At 42.5% G+C, this 24,744-nt stretch overlaps 2 protein-coding genes across 2 annotated transcripts in view; one reads left to right on the top strand and one right to left on the bottom strand.

Annotated features, from left to right (window-relative positions):
* SRGAP3 (SLIT-ROBO Rho GTPase activating protein 3) overlaps window positions 1-17,986 on the bottom strand; it is a 172,091-nt gene extending 154,105 nt beyond the window's left edge. Inside the window, exons 1-2 of the mRNA XM_069811759.1 lie at window positions 17,820-17,986; window positions 8,727-8,846 (exon numbers count right to left, since the gene is read on the bottom strand). Coding sequence (XP_069667860.1) covers window positions 8,727-8,775 — 49 coding nt within the window. The 5' untranslated portion in view covers window positions 8,776-8,846; window positions 17,820-17,986. The remainder of the gene's footprint in view (window positions 1-8,726; window positions 8,847-17,819) is intronic.
* Window positions 17,987-18,118: 132 nt separating this feature from the next.
* THUMPD3 (THUMP domain containing 3) lies at window positions 18,119-24,514 on the top strand. The gene is made up of 9 exons (XM_069811762.1): window positions 18,119-18,442; window positions 18,936-19,013; window positions 19,528-20,067; window positions 21,255-21,385; window positions 21,829-21,898; window positions 22,285-22,400; window positions 22,587-22,697; window positions 22,937-23,060; window positions 23,323-24,514. The coding sequence occupies exons 1-9, from the start codon at window positions 18,236-18,238 to the stop codon at window positions 23,452-23,454; spliced, it is 1,509 nt and encodes a 502-aa protein (XP_069667863.1). The 5' UTR covers window positions 18,119-18,235; the 3' UTR covers window positions 23,455-24,514.
* Window positions 24,515-24,744: the final 230 nt, after the last annotated feature.

Genomic DNA, 24,744 nt, shown 5'->3' with positions numbered 1-24,744 from the left:
ACACAGATGGTTTTCCACTTACTCTCTTCCAATTTTCTTTCCACGTGCAGAAGTCAAGTATTCTCTCCACATAATAATTTCTGTTTAAGAAAGAGTGAAGCACAGATGGAAGCATCACCTGAATCATGATATTGCTTTCACTATTCTTCATGTACAAATACCCTGAAAAATTATTTGTAAAGACATGAATTCTTTCGTCCAGCAATCTCAAAGCACAAAGGAACACCAAAGGAACACTAACACAAGTTAGTGCAGATGTGATGTGACTCTCATTCAGTCTTTTCATCGCACACTGTTCTCACCTTGGTTACATTCTCTGTTTTATACACCTGCAGCGTTTAGACCTCTCACTGTCCAGATGATATTTTCTCGTGAAATGCACCTTTCTAAATGAGATTTCTGATTTGCACATGCTAGTGCTCCTAGGGGTGAAAACAACTTTGTTGTTAGCAAATGAACACAGTTCACGGGACCAAATTAAGTACTTGCCATATCCCATTAAAAGGCAGAGATGAATTTGGACAAATCTTACACTGCAAATGTTGTATCTAGTTTCTTTATGTGTGTTAGAATAAGTAGGATTCAGTCATTTCGTTCATGGAAACCCCCTTTCAGAGTGACTCACAGTAAGACCAGCTTCCTGTCAACGCAAACTCCTGCTACAGTCACGTCTGAGCAGCTCTACCAAATGAGAAGCACAAGAATATGATTCCAAGGGTGCATTTTTGTGCAAAATAGAATTCAAGTAGGTGATCAAACTGTTTGTTTCACATGTTAAAAGACAGTGCAGGCTTCCCACTTAAAAGTAGTTATGTTTAAAATAGAAATTTTAATAGATTTTAAAAAAAACAAAACCCCAGGCTCCCCAAAAGGTCTTTTAAGTATGTACCAGTCTTCTTTCAAATATTCTTAACAGAAGGATTTCCATTTAGTAACATAATTTAAATCTGCTATGTAGGAGATATTTGCAGAAATCAGATTACAATTAAGCTAAACTGTTTGCAGTCGTGTTCAGCTGCAATGCCCATACAGGTTATACACAGGCTAAGATAGTTCTCAGCAGAGTCATTGTCACAAAGGTCACTCAAATTTTTGCCAAGCTTCTGCTGTTTAAGAAGTTGTAATTTCCCAGAAAAGTCAATGGAGCTTCACTGCGCCACGCACACTGCTATACGTAGTACACAGTACTTATTAATTCCCAATACATACATCACCTCAAATGTCAGTGTAGTCTATTCGAAATTCACTAAAATAATTTTGCTTTTTCTACCATAGAAATTACTAACAATGAGTTGGAAACAATTGACCAGTCACGAACAAAGGTCTGAAACAACAACTTTGATGTATGGACAGTTTTACTGACAGGTGCTTATTATGATGACTTCAGAGAAAGAAAGAGGTCAAAGTACATTTGTGCCACCACTTTGAATACAGCAGCCTGGTTCTATAGAAAAGAGGCTGAAACCAATTTTTCTCAGCTCAAAATATCAGAGATAGCAGGATTGCTGAGCATCTAATACATCTTTTGAATGTATGGTTTAACACAACAGACGTTAGAACAACAGCTAGGTGTCTTACAAATCCTTGCATTCCCATAGCAGGAACACAGAGAGTTTAATGGCAGGTAAATTAATAGAACTCTTTTGATATTGCAATACATTACAGATCTTGTAAGATTCCATCCTAGAGAATAATTAAAAAGACTTTACAGGATAGCTTGGGGCGGGGGGGGAAGACTTTATAATTCTATTAGACTCTATTCTGGCCCCTAAGTGATATTTGGCAGGTCCTTTAATATGCAAGCTTCAATTTACTTGCTAATAAATTAGCTGTTAGGAAAACAAAGCTTCCCATGAAAGGTATTAGTAAAACACAAATGCAAACTATGGAGATGTTCATCAGTATCCGTGGTATCTCACAGAAGTTGTATATTCTTGTAGCATCAGTATCCTTTTGGACTCAGGAACTAATCAGACACATCAGGTGTAACAGAAAACATGACAATGCACATTGCAGGGCCACAACAACATTATCCCCCCTGCTCCTGAATTATGACTAAGAATTAAGAATTCTGAATTAAGAATGAGGAATGGGACTAGTAGGGACTCCCTGCTTCACAGGTCCTGTGTCAGTAAGAGGAGTTTAGATACCTAACTGTCAGGAAAGTCTCCTTCATCCCACGCTCCTTTAGCCTTAGCATGGTTGAAGAGTGGGGAACAAAATTCTTGTATTTAATCTCAGTATTTATAGCTGCAGTTTAAAGGAAATAATGTTTTGACCCTTCTGCCATGGACAAAGGCAAAAGATTGTTCCTTTGCTCTTAGTCTTATAGTATTTTAAAATTGTGTTACCCTTACACACCTCCCCCATTTCCTTGTCCCAATTTTTAAGAAAAGACAGTTCCAGTTTGGTCAAATTCTCTTAGAAGTCATGCTTTTTATACCATGCTCCTTTTACCTTTTGAATACTGTCATGGTTTAACCCCAGCCGGCAACTAAGCACCACACAGCTGCTCCCTCACTCTCCCCTGGTGGGATGGCGGAGAGAATTGGAAGAGTAAAAGTGAGAAAACTCGTGGGTTGAGACAAAGACAGATTAATAAGTAAAGCAAAAGCTGAGCACACAAGCAAAGCAAACCAAGGAATTCATTCACCACTACCCATCGACAGGCAGTGACTTAGCAATTCAGAAATTTCATGTAGGACCAGACTGTTTCAGTGAGGAGAAATCATCCAGGCTTGGTTTACACTTGAATAAGGTTAGCATGGATATTTCGGTTAGGGTGGAGAAAGCTATCCCTAACAGGCATACCTAACCCACCACTGACACAAATAATTTCTATCAATGAAAGGACCTCTACTATTATGTCCAGGGAACTGGTTTTTTGTTTGCTTTTTTTTTTCCCCAAAACTGTTCATTCTTCTTCTACAAACACCCAACAGTCTCCTCTTGGAGAGCCTGGCAGTTCAGCTCCACTGCCTTTGCTGTACCAGCACAGCCTTGGAGAGGCAGATACGTCCTTCATAATTCAGAACAACTTTTTGGTGCCACTATTTCCCCAGAGTGGGCAAAAGCAGGATGGCCAGGTACAAGGACTGTAGCTTCACACAGTCCGTATCGCTCCTCGGTTACCTCCTACACCCAAGCAGCACACCTGACACAGCACCTTTGATGGCTTAAGCAACAACAACTTCAAAGAGCCAAAATACCATATCCTCACCAGAGCTGCAGAAAGCCACACAAGAGCGAGCAGTAAAGTTGGAGGAAAGATGGAGCTCTAAAGATTTAAGATTAGTAAAATTTCTTTTATTGGAGGGCAGAAGGGGCAGGGGGTAAAATTCAAACCAAAAAGTTTCCATGGGCTTTATTCCCCTCTCCTCCCACTACAGCTATGAATAGACCAACTGATAATATTTTGCCTTCAAACTTTGCCTCATAAAAGAATTAAACAAATTTCAGCTTCAGAAATGTATATATCCTGTGATAGTGTATTCATTAAAACACCCAGAGGCTGCGATTCAAACTGCAGTAAATGGGACAAGCAGATCTCCATTTTAGATTCTCATTATTACAATTCCCTTTCAATTAAACAACTTTCTTAAAGTAGCAGAGAGAAAGCAGAAGATTTGCTTCCTTTAAATTATCCATTGGTCAGTGGCAATGGCCTCTTCCTGCAGCCTTTCTCTTGTGTGTGGTCTCCTTGATCAAGCTGCTTTATTTAAAACACATGAAAGCAGCCTGCTTAGTCTGAACTGCTGACTGAAGCTGAAACACACATGAAAAACCCCTAGCCGCAGGAAGGATCCAAAAAGTCCTTCTGATTCAGGCTTCTCAGCAGGAGGCAACTTTTTATTATACACACGTACTCCCACACATAAAAATGAAAATCCGCTAGCTGGTAATGGCCAAATCATGTTTTGGTAGAAGCAGAGGCGGCACGCTGAGAGCGCATTCCCCTGGCCACGCTGCGGGGGCAATGTGTCAGTCCATTCAGAAAAATGTGAAACATGCTGATACCCGTGGTCTGCATGGACTGAGCCACCGCGTCCAGCACTTTGGGCTGAATCTCTGACCATGGCCCCGTGGACACGCTCCATGCACCAGCACCGCACCTTCACCTCTGCACCGAGACGTGCTGCTACCCTGCACACACCCATGCGCGGAAAGCCCGAACTTTGCTGCAAGTCCAGTAGTACACAAACCCAGCACCAACAGGAGACTTAAACAGTCTCCTGATGAAAGAATCAGCACATTTACACACAGTGTTTAATAAGTTCTGAGTGTTGTGGACAATGCTGCAGATAGCATAACGCCATTTACAGAAATGCACCAAGCTCAAACACTGTTTTTTTCCCAGCCACGTGTGCTAGTCATACGGGGAAGTTTTGAATGATGATGGAAGGATGTGACAACCCAACAAAACTAAGAGCTGCTTCTCTTAGCAGCCACCTGATGATGCTTTTCTGTTTCCATTAAAAACTCCTAAGGACACAAACGTCTAACATTAATGGAGAACATTTTACAAATATAGCCAAGTCTTGGCAGCGGCACGGCAGATCCACTGCAGTAATTTAATGATCTCCTCTACTGACAACAGTGAATCCTGGGTATGTTTTATGGTAATTTATGCAGAGGAACTTTCATTCTGCATCATCGCAGGCAGGGAAGCCATCACAGCTGTTGTCCAGTGAAGGCAATTTCAACAACAGATGGATTGAACATTGCACAAACCTGCCTTGGGTTTTGAAAGATGGTGTATGAATGACCCTGTTTACTCAAAGATCTTATCACAGGTAGACCTATCAGAAGAAACAAAAGTGTTCATGTATACCACTCCTTCCCCCTTTCTCTTCCCCAAGGAAAGTGAGCCCAGGTACAAAGAAAGGAAATCTTAAAACCACATTGTGGGTTTGCTTCCAGAACTGTTAGAAATAAGTTTAGGGATTATTAGTTTTCCAATCTTTAAAGCTCATGCTAGCTCAGCAGGCACTTTGACAAATCCCTGTTTTCTGGATGTCAAAGCAGATTCAAGACCATGAAGTTGTAACCCCTACTGGAAGAGCAAGAAATCCTGAACTGTGCAACCTCATCTCTTCCCCACACAGGCCACTGAGACAGCACAAAGGACTGGATCCCATTAGACCTGTCTGACTGGTTTACAGCTTACACCACAGGCTATCTAGCCACACTTCATTCAGACATTAACAGCACCATCTGAGGTTAAAATCCCATAAAAATTTTTTAATTGTAAGCTACTTCGTCTTTGCCTTCTTTTTTATTTGTGTGTGTAAGAATATCCCTTTATGAAGTTATCTCAAAGTAAACTTGGCTGTCAGCTAGCAAGTAGATGCTGGTAGGTTAAAGGGTTACCTGAACAAATCCCAATACTTAACTCTCACTTCTGTAGTGAATTCATGGCAACTTTCTGTGTAGCAGTGAAGTACCCCAGAAGAGCAAGTAAAACCAGTACCAGTAAAACCAAAAAGCAGGCAGCAAGAGTGACATTTGAAGAGGAAGTGGTAAAGCTATCACCCAAAGTCCCCTGAAAGCAGTACTTTCTTAAAGAGGTTATAGAAGAAGAGAGCCTGACACCCTCACATGCATTTTTCACTGAAAAGCTTTCTATACTGCTCATAATATTTTTTACATGGGAAGAGCAAACTTTTTATTTCACTTCTCAATGCCTACATTTTAATACAAACCTAGATGCCCGGCAAGTTTGCTATTACTCCAGAAGGAATCAGAACAACAAAGAATGACAGCGCATAGATCAGCACTGTTCAGTCAGCTTGTTTCTAAAGCGAGTTGGCAATGCACACACACCACAGCAGAGCAACCACTGAAGGCCCACCAGAGATGTGCGTTACCAGTGATTAAAGTGCTGGGAGTGAATAAGTGACAGGAAGTTTAAAACAGGGTTTAATTCTCTAATCTAAAACAGTTGTTCAGGATGCCCCAGAAGCAACAATGAGAGAAAAAAAACTGATCCAGAGGTCAGGGAATCATGTGCTAGGCCTTCTTATGGAGCTTTCATGCTGTCATTTACAAAGAGGCGTTTAATTACCATATCCAAGTAAACTAATCTGCGAGTGTGAAAATTTCCTTTCTAGGTGAGCAGTTCCCCACCTAAGAAACTACACATCTGCACCCCTGGCCATTCCTGGTAGGAGCATCAGCACCACAAACGTTGCCTCCAGGAGGCTGGCATAACTCTCTAGGTGCACTAGAACTACTATACAGATCAAACTAGATAAAATCCTTTTTGGGGATGCATGTCCACTGATGAAAACCTTCTCATAAAGAGATTGCAACTTAATAGATTCATTAGAAGAATACAAGTGAGAAGATTTGAAGTGATTCAAGCAAGGAAACTGGGAAAGCCACAACTTTTCTCAGCCTTGTTGCTGATACATTGTATGATCTTCAGCAGGTCTGGAAACACTCAAGCCTTGGCCAAGACCTGGGAGCAACTCTCCTCCATCAACATGCAGAGACCAGCCAGGCAGTTTCTAATAAGGGACCTAGAACACTCCAAAGGCTTTGGTTGCTTGTTTTGGAAACATCTTAGTTATTAAGGAATGGAAGAAAGAGGGAGATTATGTTTTTGGTTTATATATCAATGAATCAGCGTCATCACAGCAATAAAGACAGCTTTTGATTTAGGTACTAACTTATTGTACAAGAAGCTACAAGTAAAGTTTAGCTTTTGATTTCCTTTCACAGTCTTCCTGTTCAGAAAAACAGATCTTATTTCAAAAGAAGACCAGGACAATTCAGCTTGGTCCCAGCAGAGCATAGTTTGTGGGCTTTTTGCTACTCTCCCCTCTTCTGTTTAGTAATGAAGGTATTATCATTGTCCATTTCATCTTAGAAACCTGCCTTCCTTTACTATCAATTACTCAAGCTTAAGTTCTCATCTAATGAATCACTCACATTTACAAACACAAAGGAAGTTAAGTGACTAGCCAGTGAGTCACTGCTGTCACTCTTAAGACCTGAATTGTTTGATTCCTCAGTGTCACAGGCAGTGTAAACTGTACACATCTCCACTAAACCGGCATGGCAGTGCTCTGTTGCCTCTTGGCATACGACTATGCGAAACATCAATCAAAGGAATTGTCTGTTCACTGTCCTCTACGAGGTCTAGTAGTCCTCTGCTGCCAGTTTGTTGCTTCTGCTCTCTCATACCCTAATTAGTATTATTTCTATGTCAGACTTTCTCGCTGTGCAGAATGACCCCTTCCATAGTTTCATCTCCCCTCCATACTCACAGTCTCACTGTGGGTATTACTATTACTATTGCTGCTGTTGTTTTCTGTTCCCAATAAGCAGCTACATGAAAATTACTAATAGCAATGACTGAATGCTCAGCAAGGCTCTCCTCAGCCAAGGAAGAGATGGAAAGCACTGACAGGTTACATGAAACACAAGGAACTAGAGTCCAGTAACATCCAGAATGTCCTTCTCCAAAACTGGCCTAGCAGTGTTCCCAACTACTAGAAACATTTGTGGATGTGAAGCAATAATCGAGTTTTTCCTCAGGTTTAAACTTGTAATCTGATCAGCTGCAGGAGCTGGAAGAAAGAAATCTCTGCCACGTGTCAGGGCCTGGTGATATATTTGTATGGGGAATGAGAAGAAACATTCTGCTGTATCAGATGTTAATCTGTATAAAAGATCTGACCTATCAGGGCCAATAACCTGATCCAGTATCAGGAATTCTTAATCCGGGGGGTGGCTTTTCTGGCTGGAACATTCTCCTTTTTATATAAAATCACTCCTCAAGGAGACAACTTGGATCCTACCCAACAAGATACAAGAAAGAACTCTGCTCCAAAGCTTTGGAAAGTAACATCAGGCATGCACTGTATTTAACAGACCTATAAAATACTGGTTCCTTGTAAAAAAACAGTACGAATAATTAATCATGGGAGCAGTTTAACTTACACATGAAGGATTCTCTACCAGCTGATGGTTTTATATTAAGGTAATTTTTTTCAAAACTATGCTATAGGCAAACAGAAGATACAGGCTGGATGCAGGAATTATTGAGTGAAGCTTTATGTAACAGACCTGACCAGAAGTCACAAAAACGGCTCCGTCTTTAACACTGAAGTTCAAAGAATCTTACATTGTTTTTAATGTAGTATGCCAAACCCCCACAGTTGTAAAATATATCAACATCTCATCTCAGTAGTGAAGGAACGTGATTTTTGTCTAAAAGATCCCACACAGTTCTCATTCTCAGTGTCACTAAGGTTCCCAATAAAAATAAATGGCTAAGGGATCTATTCTGTCAGAATACAAACTGAAAGAACCTATTCTCTTACATCCATGCCTTGAATTCTCCTTCCAGCATTAGGCTGACTAAGTCAAAACTTACTTTCCAGCTAGCTAGCAAGACCCCCAATTAGGCAGTTTGATGAGGAGCACACTGTGCCAGTTTCTGACGTCAGTAATGGACCAGTGTAGGTGTTTCTTTGAAACAATGAAAAGCCCAGCTCACAGTACCTATTTAATAACTTCAAGCTGTTAAAACATAAATATATTTTAAAAAAGCATCCTGTGGCGCCAGGAGACAGCCCTTTGAGACATCACATATGGCTTCAAGAGAACAAATTTGAAGCCACAGACGATCTACTCTGTACTTCTGAAAATTATCTCTCTGAGGCCAATGGTTACAAGTCCTCAGAGATGGATTTGGTAGTGCTGGAAATCAAACTCACCTTCTCCAAGTTCTTCTAAATTCTTGTCCTTGTTGAGGACTGACCCCATAAACCAACAGCCAGAGCAGCTCAGATCCTTCCTCAGGTCACAGGTTTATGGTGAGAGAGCATGCAGGCTGCCTGCAGTAGGAAGAAAAGAAAAACTGCTAGGAAGCAGAATACAACATTTGGCATTAACTTTCAGGAAAAGAAATCTACTAAATTACATTTGAAACCGCTGATCAAACCCCATTTCATTTCTGAAATTTCTTCCCTAACTGGTATTGTTTTGTTTTCCATTCCCAACAAAACAAGCCTGATCCAATTAAATCCAGTCCTATTACCAGCTAGTGTCATTTTCCCTAAGGGAAGTAGAAAGTATCCTTCCTCCTGTCAAAGCTGAATTCATCTCAGTGGGCTCTTCACCTGCTAATCATGAGATCTTTAGTGATGAATAAGTGGAGCAATTATCATCTGATGGATATTACATTAGCGTAATTGCTGAGTCTGAGTGGAGCTGTAGATGAAGAGCTCACTGAGCACAGGAAAGTGCCACCATCCCTGCTCCAGTGCAGACCCCAGGGATGGGTGTCCGTACAGACTCCAGCACCTCCTGAGATATCAGACCACGGTAGGGACACAGGGCTGACCCTGCAGTGCCTCCCCTCAGGGCACACCTCTCCTGGCGGAGGACTTCAGACCGCACCAGGGTTTAATATAAGGCTCTGCAAGAGCACAAGCTCACTTAAACGCTCCAAGTGTCGTCCAACTGAGGTGCCAGTGATTCGCTTTTCGCTTCAGACTGCACAGAAAGGTAGGACGTGTAAATCATAGACGTTTACAGGAGAGACCCACAGCTGCTTTGCCGTAAACGCCAGCCATGCGTGGCCACTGGCTTGTTTGCTGAGGTTTATCAGGGTGTCTGGCATCTCTGGGCTACTCAGGGTTCAAACACATAAAAGTTGCTGGTATAGTTCAGACACCTTTTTGCTCTCTTTCTCATTAGTTATTTGTTTATTTATTTACCTCAGCATTTGCATGCCTTATAGTTTCACTGAATTTCTCGTAACTCCTGAGGTAGAGGAATGCTATTTGAGACATTTCAGAGGTGCAACACTGACAGAGAGGATAATATTTTTAAATATGTCTAAACATCATAAGAGGCTAGACTCCATTTACAGTGTGTTATCACGCTGGAGCTCAGCACTCTTTGAAAATCACTGGAATTTGGGCTTTGAATAGCTTGCTTTATTATGGGGTGTTGTGTAAGTGTGCAGTGCTTTGCTGCGGGGGGGATCCACAGCTTAGACAGGGGTGTGCAGGCAGGTTCCTTCACGGTGCCACAATGGAGGGGAATGATTAAATACTCAAAAAGGGATCGAGAAAGCCATCCAAACCTAAACTAGCACCAGGAAATGCAGAGAGGGGAGGTACAGTTCAAGCCCTAAAGCAGTTAGATACTTTTGAGTTCTCACTTGAAATTCCCCACCTGGCCTGTGGCATGTAAGGCAAATTATCTTTTCCTCCAGAAAAATGGCTTTCCCTGCGCCCCTCTGGCTGGATTACACCAGCTTGCCCTGCCAGGTTTGGTGGTGGAGCTGGAATCCAGGTCAGCTTTGTCTCATGGAAGCACCTCAGCTCCCAGACCAGACAGTCAATGGTCCAGCAAGTACTGACACCTAGAGAGGTAACTGCAACAGCAGAGACTTATCAGCACCCCCCTGCCCCGCAGGATGAAACAAACAGCTAGGACACCCAAAGAGAAAACTTGTTCTCCAGGTCATGTGGAAGAGGAGCTTTGACGGGGCCCTCTCCTTCCAGTCAAATTGACAAGACAAAAGAGAGCCCATAAAGCTGAGCACAAAAGGTCTCAATGTCTTTCTTTTGGGAAGGGTTGAGGTGGAGGGGAGATACGCTTTGATTTAAGCGAGAGATTGCTATCTCTGGATCAGTCTCCATGGGCAAGTTGGAGAAAGAAAAGGTCTTGTCTGAGAATCCTCCCAGGCCTTGGGCAGGAACTGATGAACAGCTTCAGGAATTCAGCAGTTATGTTCATGTCTGCCGACAGAAATTTAGGTATCCATGGCTTTTAGGTACCTGCAAGATTAGGCAAGACTTTTCAGTTGCTGGAGGTACCTGACAACTGGATTCGGATGCCTAACAACTGACTTGCACACATTCACAGAGAAGGAAAATGGTTGCTCAAGAGCTTGACCCCAGGTGGCTGGAGCTGGGAGTTACCACTGCCCTGTTCTTTGAACTAAAGACCAGCCCAATCCATTTGCCAGAAGCCAAAAATACAATTCAGATCTGTATTAGCTGGAATAACGGGCAACTCTTTTTCCTGAATGCGCTTTTCAAAGAATTTAATTTTCTAAAATATATATTCATCCAAAATCAAAGGAAAACTTAACAATAATGGGGTCTTGCTCATCCATCCCAAATAAGGCTTCAGGCTTCAGCTACCTGTGACTACAGCTTTTCAACCACCCCTCCTTTTTACCCTCTAACTGCCAAATGGAGCAATGGTCTATAAAAATCTGCACAAGTCTGGAATACCTTGGGAACCCATTTTTAGTAACATTCAGCATTACACGAATATTCATTTTGCTGGCATTTCTCTGAACAGCCAAGCACGCAGTGCAGTAACTTGCTGTCTGTGTGCAAGATACATAGGGCTTCACTGGTGGTCTGCAGTGCATTAGTTTTCATTAACAGTAAGCTGATATGATCTCTGATATGGAGACCTAAGATAGCTCACCAGAGGGAGAATGCTTCATGAATGCAGGAAGAGATGTAAACAGAGCAAAAGACTACTATTTCTTGAGTTTCTTCTGATTTTGATTATCACAGTGAACCCAGGATTACCTTGAGATGAGCCTCAAACGTACCTAGTGAAGCCAATGAGGTTTATCCCAGAAATTAATTCACTCTACTATTTTCAAATGTCTTTTAAAAGAAGCTATGGCTAAATAAGCAGAATATAGAAAGCCAATCATTCTCACATAAACGTGTGATTTTCTTCATATCCACAGTAAAATGTATGGAACTATGTTTTTGCTGTTCACAAATTTGGATCGAAAATGTTTTGTCACCACAACCAACAGATAATCCTGCTCTGTCCTGCAGTGTGGCATGCTAGTCCAAGGACAGAGAGACAGCTGGAAAATGTTATATATTTGTGACTTGCCAGAAACAAAAAAGGTCTCATGCAGCACCAAGTTGGAGGAAAAAACCCACGCAGAAGAGACTTATACTGAATCCAGGTAAGATCTACACAGCTTCCGCTATAGCACTGACTACAGGCAACAGCATGGTGCTAGTGCTAGCAGTGCTGATTAGCATGCTGCTTCTACAGGATACAAAAAAAGTCATTTGCAGTTATCTGGTAATTCCCAGAAAGACAAGAGTGCTGACTGGTTTGAAGTCCTGATCCTACCTGCTGAAGTCAGTACTTCTAATCTGTTTACGTTTTCCTTCCTCACTGTCTAATTGGCATTGTTACTGTGGTTCCTTCTCAGCCATTCTGCCAAAGAATCATTTCTGCTTCGTCCCATTCAAGGACATTTCAGGTAATCAAATCCAATTTGGATTAATTGTGATGTTTTTCAGTCCAAAGTAAAAGTTGAGGTGGTCTGGAGCAAAATCCAGACACTGAAAAAGATCAGCTGTCTCACTTTAAAGCTTTTCTTTGATGCGGATTTCTTAGGATGATATATCCTGGATATTAGATCTTCCTATCCTCCAGCTTTTCCATGATGGCCTTGAATATTTATGGATCCCAGCATTCCATAATGCTTTCTTTAAAAACTGGGCTGCTCCAAGCAGTCCCACTTGTGTTTTTCTCCTCATGAAGACCAGGCTCCTCCTTAGGTATGCCTTAGGAGGGACAGGCTTTGCAGCTTTATGTTGAGGGGCTGATTTGGAAGAAAACATATCTCCTTGCTCAAAGAACTTTAACCCTTGCAAAACCAAATGCCGGATGGGATTTATACAACACATCCCTGTTACTGCAAGACAAAGCGTACTGGTTCACACCAAATTAATTCTACAGCTCTGAAATTAACTCAGTATAAGCAGTTACTCCAGGCAAGGCAGGTGCAGACATAACTTTGCGCTTCATTATTGGACATTCAATGCCATCTCTAAATTTGTTTATGCCCTACCAAATTAATTAAATCAATCCAAGAAGTTAATTTCAGTTACTCTGGTCCAAATTAAGCAACATCTTTGAACACCTTTCACTGCTTTCATGAAACTGTTAGTGGTGTAAAGTTCTATGTGCGCACTGAATTTCTTGCTAGATGAGGCTCCATCAGCAGAGTTTTCATTTAACAAACCTTACAGAGGACAAACCTTGGTTTCTCTGGGCGGAGGTGTACGTGACCCAGTACTGAATGGCTTGATCCGTCTCAAGTTTTAAGCACATCTTTTACGTTTTGTAGTATTAGCTTCTCTTTCTTGTATTGCCTTATCACTCATCTGACTTTCCAGAGGACACAGCCCTGCAACCACCCATGCTGCCCATACAGAAATTGCTAATTGTGGTTTATTTGTTCATGTGCAAAATCTACTGGGGACAGGAAAGGCAGGATGGTCGCCTTGTTAACAAAATACCTCCAGTATAAGGGTTTGTGATACAATTTCTCACTTGAAGTTGTTAACTGTTTGTCTTGGCTTATCACCTGCTATCCTCAGTTCACACCTCTTCTGACTAAGGCACAGGGCTCACCAGTGCTACAATAAACACTGACTAATTCTCCCCCATCCAGTAACCACTACGTTGCCAATCCACTCCTCTTCTGACCTCTGGGTTTCAAAATAACATTACTTTATACTTCAGCTGGAGATTGCCAAACACTATATTATCTTTCTCTCCCACAGATGGAAATAGTAAAACTTGAGAAAATTAAGTAAATCCATGAAGAATGCTGCTGATGAATGGCTTACCAGTTCTGCCTCCTAGCCCACTGCTCTACCAGCCTCATGCGACAGGAAGAAAAGCCACAAGGCCTCAATACCCCAGACCATCGCTCTGTCAGCTGCACTGCCCAGCACTCCTGTTCTCAAGACCTGGCTCTTGCTCTGGCATGCTAGAAGGCTGGCACTGCAGTTTCAAGCTGCTCCAAGGATAAACTGAACCATGCCAGCCCCTCACCACCTTGCTCTTGCAAGCTGTCTGACTGACAGCGGATTGCAAACACACAGTCATTTCGATCCATCACACTCCATGTTAAAAACTACTCCGGTCCCATGTTTTTTGCTGAAATCTGACTTGTCTCGGTGCATCTTGTCCCAACACAGTGCATCCTTCTCACATTGTCCTAGAGCCAACCAAGGATTCATGTGCTTGATTTTTACTTTTGAAATTCAGGACTGTTCACCAAAGAACTCCAGAGGCTTTCTGGAGAAAACTCTGATCCCTGCAAAGTCAGGGAATGGTGGTACAAAAGCAGTCTGAAAGTGGCAAGTGAACTTTCGAGAAAGGAAGGTACTTGGTTGAGTTGTTTGAGGTTCTTGGGGTTTTTTGTTTGTTTGCTTGCTTTGCTATCTATAGTCAAACAACACTTTTGGAAAATCATACATTTCTGAAAGATGTGTCACCCAAGTTGCCTTTTTCAGAGATGAAAGAATCCATGCAGGTGTCTAACAGGTCACCTTCAAAAAACTCCAAACACCCAAAAAGCCAGAAACCCAGAATTTTCTCATGTGGAAAGCTAGTAACAAAAATTAAAAGAAATCCTCAATTCATCATACAGAGATCCAAGCCATGCTTTTTTAAAACAAATTTGCAAATTATGCTTAAGTGACTCTTCCAAAGTGACACAGCGAGTCAGTGGCAAACAAACCATACAGCTGCTGTGCACAGTCATATGCCTATTCTGAGGTACACAATGATGTAAAATCCAGATTGTTCTTTTTTTAATATTCATCCTATAGTCCTAATTATAGGATAAGTTATTGGTCTTAGTAAGTTAAGTTTATTGTAAATGTTCTTCAGTTATGTGCCAGTATTATGAGACAAATAATTTATTCCAGGATAATATTAGGACACTTTCTTTAGTTGGACAATTGCTATTTCCATCATTCTGTGGATTAACCCTGAAGAACAAGAGTGAAAAAAACCCACAGTATCCTCTGGGATACATCCTGCTATTTGAAGCGTGCCTTCCAAATGGACAGACCCAATTCACCTGGCGTAAAAAACTTTCCAGACAAATGGACGGCAATGTTCTTCTTCAGGTATGTACTAAACCAGCCACAAAATCGATGCTGCCAGCTCATCAGGAACTACTATTGTCTCTAAATAAGTCTAACAGATCTACTCAACCAGTACCTTCTTGCTTTAACTGAACATTTCTTCTTCTGGGAGCCAACTGCATTTCTTGGCTCTGGGAATGGGGTTCATAATGGACATGAAAATACAACTCTGGTTTTGTCTTGAAGACAGCTTGTCATTTTTTCTCTCCTACCAAAACACAGGTCCAATATTGTCTATAGGGAAAAAATATATTGGCAGTTTAGATAAATGAGAATATGTATGCTACTACCAGTCTGACAACGCGCACTGACTCCCACAGAATAGCACGGCAAGAGTTCCTTTTTCCACCTACATTGGTGACACTACATCCCAGCTTACATAATTATGCAGCACCGACTACCAACACATCTATGGTCTGCTTCTACAGAAAGAGACAGAAATGAGGTAATACACAGTTGAAAACCAGGGTTTTTTAATCTCATAGTCACTCAAGAAGGCTTTGAAATATACAGGAGCTTTCTGTAACCAAGGATTGATCAAAGAATGAGAATTAAAATACTTAGATTCCATGGAAACTGTTCTGAGTTTTGCCAGGGTCACCTCTCTTCTGCCCCATAAAGTCCGGAGCAGATGCCGTCACTGCAGTGCATCACCATGTTCCCACTGAAAGCAACTGCAAAATTCTCACAAGGGTTCAACAAATACAGCAATTTCAGTGGCAGCCAAGGACACTCAGACACACACACAGCTGAGTCTGCACCTTTCAGATTGCATGGGAGGACTATCCTCTAATTCACTGTATGGGACCCTTCTCAAGATAAGATCTTAACAAAAACAGTAATGCAGTTACATTTATTACACTGTCAGTGTGCCTCCCACATAGGAGGGTTTGTCCTGAATCCTTAGGTGAAAATTTCTCTTTACACCCACTGTCACACATGGTGCCCTGCAGCGCTGGTCTAAATGGGTTTGCGTCTGTCATTCATAAAGGTAACATCTACACCTATTGAAAATGAAAGATGCTTTGGCTCTACGCTTACAGAGCACGTCAGGAGTTTTTAGGAGGAAAGCTGCAAGTGAAGCATGGTATTATACTAAGAAACAGCCTTGCATGGGTATTAGACAAACAGATGTCTTCAGCTACTGTAGGACCTGGCCACTGGCAGGAAATAATTCTGCGAGTGGTGCTTGGACAGATTTCAAGAGCTGAAGCATAGCAGGCTGATTACCGGTTCTCACCTTTCAATCTGAGACCAACTGGGAGAGGTCAGAGCTGCTGCTGACAGGCCAGACATATGGAATTAATTTAAGGGTCTGGCAAACACTTTCACCAAAATATGCTGAAAATTCTGCTATTGAAAGTAGCTCAGCAAGCCGAGTTCGTTATTCCACTTGAATCACAAAGCTCTCCCTTGCTATAGGTATTGTTGCAGCATAGAGCTAAGCAAAATCCGTAAAATTGATGTGAGCAGCAAGTCACACACCCGGGACCTGCCCGCTTGGGTTCCCTGCTGCTGCAGGGAGATCACTGCCTGAAGCTGCACTAGCCAGGTCAGGGCTGTGCACGGCGTGCCCACGCTGCTCTGCTGGCATGGAGCCTGTGAGCAGGATGCTCTGTATTGCGCTAGCCAGCAAACCACACTAACTTTATCTACAACTTAGAAAATGCTGCAGTAAAGGTGTAGTGTCACAGGCTGCTTCAGCAGTTGCCAGGGGCATAACAAATGAGGATACAAGTTTGTGCAGCCACCATCACACCCCATATCACAGCACTGTCACTGTACTGAAAAGACCTTGCAGGGTGCCAGCTACTGCAGAAGTGCAAACATGCCCAAGTGGCTCTCTCTGCTTTAGCTTACTTTTAAGTTCTCATCAAAGAAGCCATTTCACAGAAACTTTCTCCAGTATGTTTATGACCCAAATTCCATGGTTTTAATTCTGTATTTTCAGACTTGAATCACAAGTTAGAAATAAACTGATGGAATAAAACCCACACCTTCCCTCTCCAAGACACACTCTCACACACACATACTTCTCACGTGAAAGCAAAGCGACACCTCAGAAGGCTTAATGGCAAGAGCAGTGCTTCAGGCATCCTGCCTGTTAGTAAAATGTCACAGTGGAATCAGAACGTACGTAGGAAAACAGAAACAAACAGTGCTCTCGCCAGCACACGCTGCAACTGCGGAAAAACAAGCTGCAGGGACAAGTTGTGTTTACATTTATAAGTCCAACGCTGGAAACAGGTAAAGACTATGGGATTTGAAGAAGAGAGGAGGTGGGAAGTGTGCCTCTCCACCTTCACGCAGTTCACACTTTGTCATACTGATGCAGTCATGGCCACGGAAGGTATTTAGGGAGGCCTGTCTCTCTCTCTTTCTCTGCCTTCTGAAAAAAAACATTCGGCAGCTAGTTTTTTATTTAAAAATCAGCTCTAGTGCTGGAAACATGCCAAAGACAATAGCCGGAAGACCAAGGAAATTCAGTACTTTTAATAACGAGGAAAAAAAAAAGGAAACGGCCACCCATGGTTTGCCACCCAAAGGCAGGTGGATTCTCACGGTAGTCACGCTCATGCGCCGTGTAAGTGCACAGCCGGCAGAGCACATCGACCGCTCAGCCAGAGACCCGGGCGGCGGGACCGGGGCCGTGCTCAGCACCGCACCGGGGCCGCGGCCTAGCAGCGGCCTTGGGACCTGCGACTGCCACTGACAGCCTCCGTTCTGTCAACGCTCCACACGGAACACCTAACTGACCGGGGCTGGGTAGGCTATTCGCACGGACCCTTCCTCCTTTCCCTGCATTTTCTGGTTACAGCTGCCTATTTACTCCCCCTCGGCGCAAAACTCCACCTCGCCGTTTTCTCACAGCCAGGCGTCAAACACAGATCCGCTCTCCCGGCGGGAACGTTTCCCGGGCGACAGGCAGCTTCCGTAAGGAGCCTGGGCACAAACGAGCTCCTCCGCACCGCCGCCCTTCGCTCCGAAGGCGGCGCTCTGGGCCGCTCCGCCGGCGGGGCCGGGCCGGGGCCGGGGCCGGGCCGAACCCCCCCCGCTCCGCTCCCCCGGTGGGGGACCCCGCCGTCGGGCAGCAGGGGGCGCTGCGGCCAGCGCGCAGGCGCGGGCGCGTCTCCCGGCCCGGAAGCGGAAGGGGCGGGCGGCGGCGGCGGGGCGCGCTGTTGCCTGTGCCGGCGGCCGGAGGCTCCGGTGCTGCGCGGCGCGGCCCGGCCCGGCGGTCACCGTCCGCCGGCGTCTCTCGGCGGCGCGGCATGGCGGAAGCGGAGGCGGCCGGCGGCGCGGGGGAGGCCCCGGCCGAGGGGGGCGCGGAGCTCACGGCCGTTATCGGCGCCACCGTGCCCACCGGCTTCGAGCTGACGGCGGCCGAGGAGGTGCAGGAGAAGCTGGGCTCGGCCTCCAGGATCAGCAGGGACCGGGGGAAGATCTACTTCGAGGTCCCGGCCCGGGGCCTGCCGCAGGTCCGCGCGGGCGGGCGGCCCGCTCCGGTCCCTTCCCCGCTCCCCTCCCCGCCGACCCCGGCCCGCTCCCCGCTGGCCCGGGGCCGCGGCCGGCGGCCTTGCTGCCCTGGCTGTGACTAGACTAGCGGTGGTTTTAACGCAAAGGACAGGATCTTAGCCCACCGTGAGCGAAATAGTTTCGTTTTAAAGGCGTTCGTTATGAAAACACTTGGAAACCCTGCCTCGGCTGTCCTGCTTTCAAGAGCTATATCCAGGCTTATTGTGGTTTTGCAAGGGTAGATGAAGTCAGAGGTGGGGAGCTTAAGTCTGCACAAGGAAATCTTCCTTCTGGCTTTGCATGTAAAGTGATAATCCCCATATAAACAAAAAAAGTGGAAAAACACAGTCTTCTAAATCTGGATATAAGATTACAACATTCTAATTACAATGAACATGGAGTCCCCTGGACATATGTGGTTAGTAACGTGCCGCTGTGGTTTCTCATTTCTTCTAGGTCCATCGCCTAAGGTCAGTGGATAATTTATTTGTTGTTGTTCAGGAGTTCAAAGACTATCAATTTAAAGAAAATAAGGTGAGTTACTCATCGTTTTTCAATCAGTTCTGGGGTTTGGAGTGTTTTTTTTTTAATTCAAGATGAGTTTCAGAAAGTACTCTGTTTCATGAACAAGTTGTCTTTTTTATTTTATTTGTGATATTATCCCAGTTCCTCTGTGCTGGCTTGTAAAATGGAAGTGCAGTCATGTTGTCTAACATAATTTCTTCAGTTAAATATGCTGTGTAGGCAAAATCTAGGATCAGAGCCGATACCATGCTTGTAGGTCACACTTAGACTCAGGTATCACTTCTGTTGCTTATTTTAGCATTAGCTGTTTATTTGATGAGACAAATGATGAAATACTATGGGTCCTGTGACTTTTAAGTGCAGTTCTGTTTAGTTATGGCAAAAGTCTCACAAAAAGCTGTAAGCTTCGCTTAAATGTGTAGTGGGTTACATGTTTAGGAAACTAATCTGAGAGACTTAAAAAAAGGATAGTTTTTAAAGAGATGGAATGACTTCAAAGCACAACTTTTTTTGTCTTTTAAAGGAAGATGCTCTAAAGGATTTGGAAGATTTGGTTAAAAAACTGCCTTGGACCGATCCATTGAAAGTTTGGGAGCTGAACAACAGCTTAAAAAAGAAAAAGACAAAACGCAAAAAACATAATCTGCAGAGTACTGCAAGCAAAGAGAAGTTGAATGAGGATGGACAAGGGGAAGGGACAGATCAAAAAGACGCTAGTAAACAGGAGGGCTGTGCCCAAAACGCTGCAGGTGTAGAACCTGCTAGCGGCCAGGATACAGAAAAGACACAAGGAGTGGCATCCCGAAATGGGGAAGAGGAGGAGGAGGAGGATAATGAACAAGCAGATGCTAAAGACGAATTGCAGGCGGGTTCTGGGAGTGAGACCAAGGCTGGTGACAGTAAGACAAGCGAAGGAGAGGCGAAGGTGTTGAAGTTCCGTGTTACGTGCAATAGAGCAGGAGACAAGCACAGTTTCACGTCAAACGAGGCTGCGAGAGACTTCGGTGGAGCTGTGCAGGAGCACTTCCAGTGGAAAGCTGACATGACTAACTTTGATGTAGAGGTATAGTGTTGTGCCTTGGAAGTACATTTCTATGTACTGCATTTCTATGGTAAAAATTCTTAGTTCTTAATTCTGGTGCTTAGAGATCTCCAAAATGCCTTCAAAAGATGACTCTGGAACTAAAAACTGGTAACGCTGAAATCATGGCCTCCTCAGAAGCATTCCTTTCACTGATGCATTATGTGTGTCCTCAGATCTCACCACTTGCTACTGCTTTGGCTATCCATAATAATAATCTCTTTTGTGGCCCAGTGTGGGCACCTCTCCTCTTCCTTGGGTCCCTCTTTTGCTCTGCAAACACTGTTGTCTTCTCCTCAGGTTAACTGATTAACACCACTACACCGAATGCAGCTGAGCTGGTGCTCAAAAGTTTTCTGCTCTCCCTCAACCACAGCAAAAGCACTGGTACCGAGTGTTACCTCCTCCTATAGCATTTGGTCTCATTCATATTTAAGTATAATGTAGGCGCCTTCTGCTTTACCTTTACCCTCATTAAATCTTTCCTTAATCCATTGTTTTATATCGGTGTAAGAAGTTAACAGAAGATATTCCCTCTAGAAGCTGCAGTTTTATGGGTGAAGGGGACAAAAAGGGTTAACATTAACTGTCCAGTGTTTATTTCTTATCATAGGGAAAGCAGAGATTTGGAAAGCATGACCAACAGATGTGGTCCATCAATGGCACAGGACCACCATTTCTGAGGGGCAGAAAAACTGACTTTTTCTTGCAAGTCTATTAAGGGCTGGCCCACTGTCCTGTAACAATATTTTCACCTTCCAAATTAGTATGGTGGAGGGACCAGGAATATGATTTTTATTGCTGCTTTGCAAATGCTTCACTGTGACTTGCAGGACTTACCCGACTTCTCCCCCATACTTATAAAAGAAAACTTTTTTAAAAGTCAGCATAATGGTTACAGCACTTTTTGAAGTCTTGTGTACAAGAATCTGTGTGAATGAGAAAATGCTTGTTCTCATTCTGTGTGAATGAGAAAATGTGTGAATGCTCTCCTGAATTTTGTCCATTGTTGCCATTAAAATGGTGCATTGCTTTTCTTCCAAGGATGCTCTTTTACACCTAGTTCCTGGTTTTTTTAAATTACCATCCAAGATTCTCATAAATACCTACCAGGCATACTATGGAAAACTTCTGTTACTCCTGAAATTTAGTTCAAGTTTTTTCTTTAGGTTCTTCTGAATATTCACAATAATGAAGTAGTTGTGGGTATTGCATTAACTGAAGAGAGTCTTCACAGAAGAAATATTACACATTTTGGACCCACAACTCTTCGTTCAACTCTTGCTTATGGCATGCTTAGGTCAGTGTGATTGCATAGTATTATATTATTCTCAGTTAAAAAGTAATTTTGTTTCAGAAATTAGATCCTTCATCCCCCCCCACTGCTTCCTCAAAAGCCGTTTCTGTTAATTCTTAGAAAAAGAAAAAAAAAAAGTAAAAAAAAAAAAAAGCATAGTTGCTGAAACAGTGTTCTTCGTAATTAACAGTGGATGTTTTCCAGCTAGTAAATGTTTGCTGTGTTAGCCAGTTTTCAAAATACTGTATCACATTCCTGAAAGTATTTCACTGTATTGCTGCTTATAAAATGCTAATTAATGAATGGAAAAAATAATCACATAGAAGTTTTTTTGTTAGAAGGGTAGAATTGGAGTGATTAAAATAGTTCAGTTTTCCTTCCTTGCAGAAATTCACGTGTTTGAGACTTTTCTCTTTTGTCACCACATCTTTTTTTCTGTTTCTCAGACTCTGTGATCCACAGCCAACGGATATCATAGTTGATCCCATGTGTGGTACAGGTGCAATACCAATAGAGGTGATTCTTCCTTTATTTTTTAACTTAATAAAACTTGACAGTATCTGCAACTGAATAATACGTGTAAGTTTTCTTGGTTATAACTGAATAGCGAACTCCAAAAGTATCTCACCAACTTTTAAACAGATACAAACACACTTTTTGTAAATGACCTCATTTTCCTTCCTAAAGCTGTAGCAGGAAGAAACTAAAACCAGAAGTATTTTGAGCTTTTAAGGTGCATAATACCTCTAACAGGTATCTGTTACAGAATTTTAAAATCATTGACATCCACTTCCAGTTGCTTTGTTGTATTCTGTCATATTTGAGTAATTCTTCTATTTGTTTTGTTTTGAATTAAGCAGTGTTGATGCTAGTGTTGCTTATTATCAGTATTTCCACCCCAGGGAGCTACAGAATGGCCTAGCTGCTACCATATTGCTGGTGATAACAACCCACAAGCTGTAAAGAGAGCAGCAAACAACATCTGTTCTTTACTAAAGAAAAATGAGAATAAGGAAAGGTGAGAAGAGTACCAGTGATTTTCTTTTCCTGCAGTATTGTATGTAAAGAAATCCATTTTGCATTGATGCATTTCACTGTCTTATTTGTATTTTCCTGTTCATTCTTTTGCTGACATTATAGACCTCCTCAATTTAAAAATATTCTCAGTAAATCATGTCTGAGATAAGTGTCTTTGCACTTGCAGCAGTACTTCCCTGGGCATACCCTTAGACATCATTCAGTGGGATATTTGCAACCTCCCTTTGCGGACTGGTTCTGTGGACATTATTGTGACAGACATGCCATTTGGAAAGAGGTGAGGTATCGCTGGTAAAGTTAATGCGCTTAACTGCTGCTACTGCATGTGCTTGCCTGTCCAGGGTTAGGGTTCTCTCTGGTTAGCCTAATTAAGAAGTATTGATGTACTCCATATTAAAAATGCAGGACAAAATTAATAGTGAATGTGGTCCTGAATGAGCTAATCCATGCCTGAAAGACCAACAACTGTTAGCTATTTTTCAATGATCACAAAGGGGATCCTAATTTATTTTGCAGGATAGGGTCAAAGAAGAAGAACTGGGATCTCTATCCAGCCTGCCTTATGGAGATGGGCAGGATCTGCACACCAGGGACAGGCAGGGCTGCGCTGCTTACACAGGACAAGAAATGCTTTGCCAAGGTATGTTCTGAGAGAAAATCAAACCTATTTACACTTGAAAATATATCGAGGAAAAAATTGTAAGCTGACTTCATTACAGAAGATGATCTATTTTTAGAGCAATAATAAGTGACATTTAAATTCAGTTTTAGACCTGAAGAGTCATTTGACATTGCCATCAGATGAGATTTAGAATAATCAAAAATAATTTCAAAAGCAAATTTACCCTTATTGTCTTGTCTTGAAGCCACCACCACTCTTTGGCTGTTTTTTTGGATTGCAGGCCTTGTCACGAATGGGACACATCTGGCGCAAAGGTCAGACCGTATGGGTGAACGTAGGGGGACTTCATGCTGCAGTGTACCTTCTGAAACGCACCTGGGAAAGAGCAGAAGAAAAAAGGTCATTCTGGTAACCTGCATGGAAGAAGACAAGACACACCTCTGGAATTTGTTGAATAGTAGTCTGGTAAAGCAGACACCTGAGAGCACAGGTCTGTCAATTCCTGAGGAAAAAAAAAAAAAACAAACCACCTATGTAGAAATTGTAACATGAATATTAAACCAGGGATCAACTTGAGACCTACCAGTTGTACTATGTGTTCTGAAACATTCTTATTTAAATCACCTCTTTCCTCCCTGCCACCCAAACTGAAATTCAGTAGTGGAATTAGCAATGCTTTCCTTTGCCTGAGTCTTCTTTACTGTGTCCATTGTTTGTTTCCTCTGCTTATAGTAGAAAACATGTTGAGGCAGCTTTGGAGGTAACAGTTAATTTATTTCCCAAACTGTAGAAATCGTATATGTATCTTAAAATGACTAACAGGACTACTAAGACTGTCATCTTGAAGGGTTTAGAGGTAGTATCTCTTTAATGTAGGATTTTTTGAAATTGAAGTTTTCTAATTTATGCCATTGCCCAAATGTAAACTAAGAATGATAAACCAGTATCTGTTTTTCATGGTCTGATAAGCAAATGCCAATTAGTAAACAGCATGCTGGTGCTACTGTTCTCTTCCTGTTACCTCAACTTAGTGCTAATTGTTAGCAAATATCCATATTTTAATGTACCACTGCCGTGGGTGAGGGGGTAACACGCACAGCCTTAGCAAACTGTCTGTAGTTACTATTTGAGAACAGATATACTTTTAGCAATTATATTAAAAAGTTCATGTTTTCATTGTCTACTGTAGACACATCAAGGTGGCAATATGTTTAAATTTATTAGGTGATTTAACTGCCGTAGTTATGCCACAACATTTACAAAAATATATTACCTGTTGAGTAACTTGAAGTTGCAAATATTTTTTTCTTCCGTGAATATACTGTGATTTCTCAAGCCTCTTACTCTTTGCTCATCAGAGGTTGAAAACACTAGTTACCAGTTTGCCATTTTTATTGAAGTGCATTCATGCTAAGTATGTGTGTTTAGAGGTGAATTAACAAGTATTAAAGTTTTAGAAATTTTGCATAGGAGATGAGTCTTAATTGTATTCTTTTTCTGGTCCGTGTCCAGCCCTTTATTTACTACAGAGTTGTCTTTCTGGATAAAATAGTGCCAACAGTGTCCGCTTAATTCTTTCCCACACTGCATGGTTTATGTGACAGCGTCAAGGTGATGCAGACAGTTGTTGCATGAGGTAGCTGTCTAAATACTCCTGCTCTAGTGAACTTTACAGCTTAACCTGCATGTATTACATTCTTAA

This window comes from Haliaeetus albicilla, chromosome 24 (genome assembly GCF_947461875.1).
Source record: "Haliaeetus albicilla chromosome 24, bHalAlb1.1, whole genome shotgun sequence".
NCBI lineage: Eukaryota > Metazoa > Chordata > Aves > Accipitriformes > Accipitridae > Haliaeetus > Haliaeetus albicilla.
Note: the sequence above shows the minus strand (reverse complement) of the source record. Positions and strands in the feature narration are given on the sequence as shown.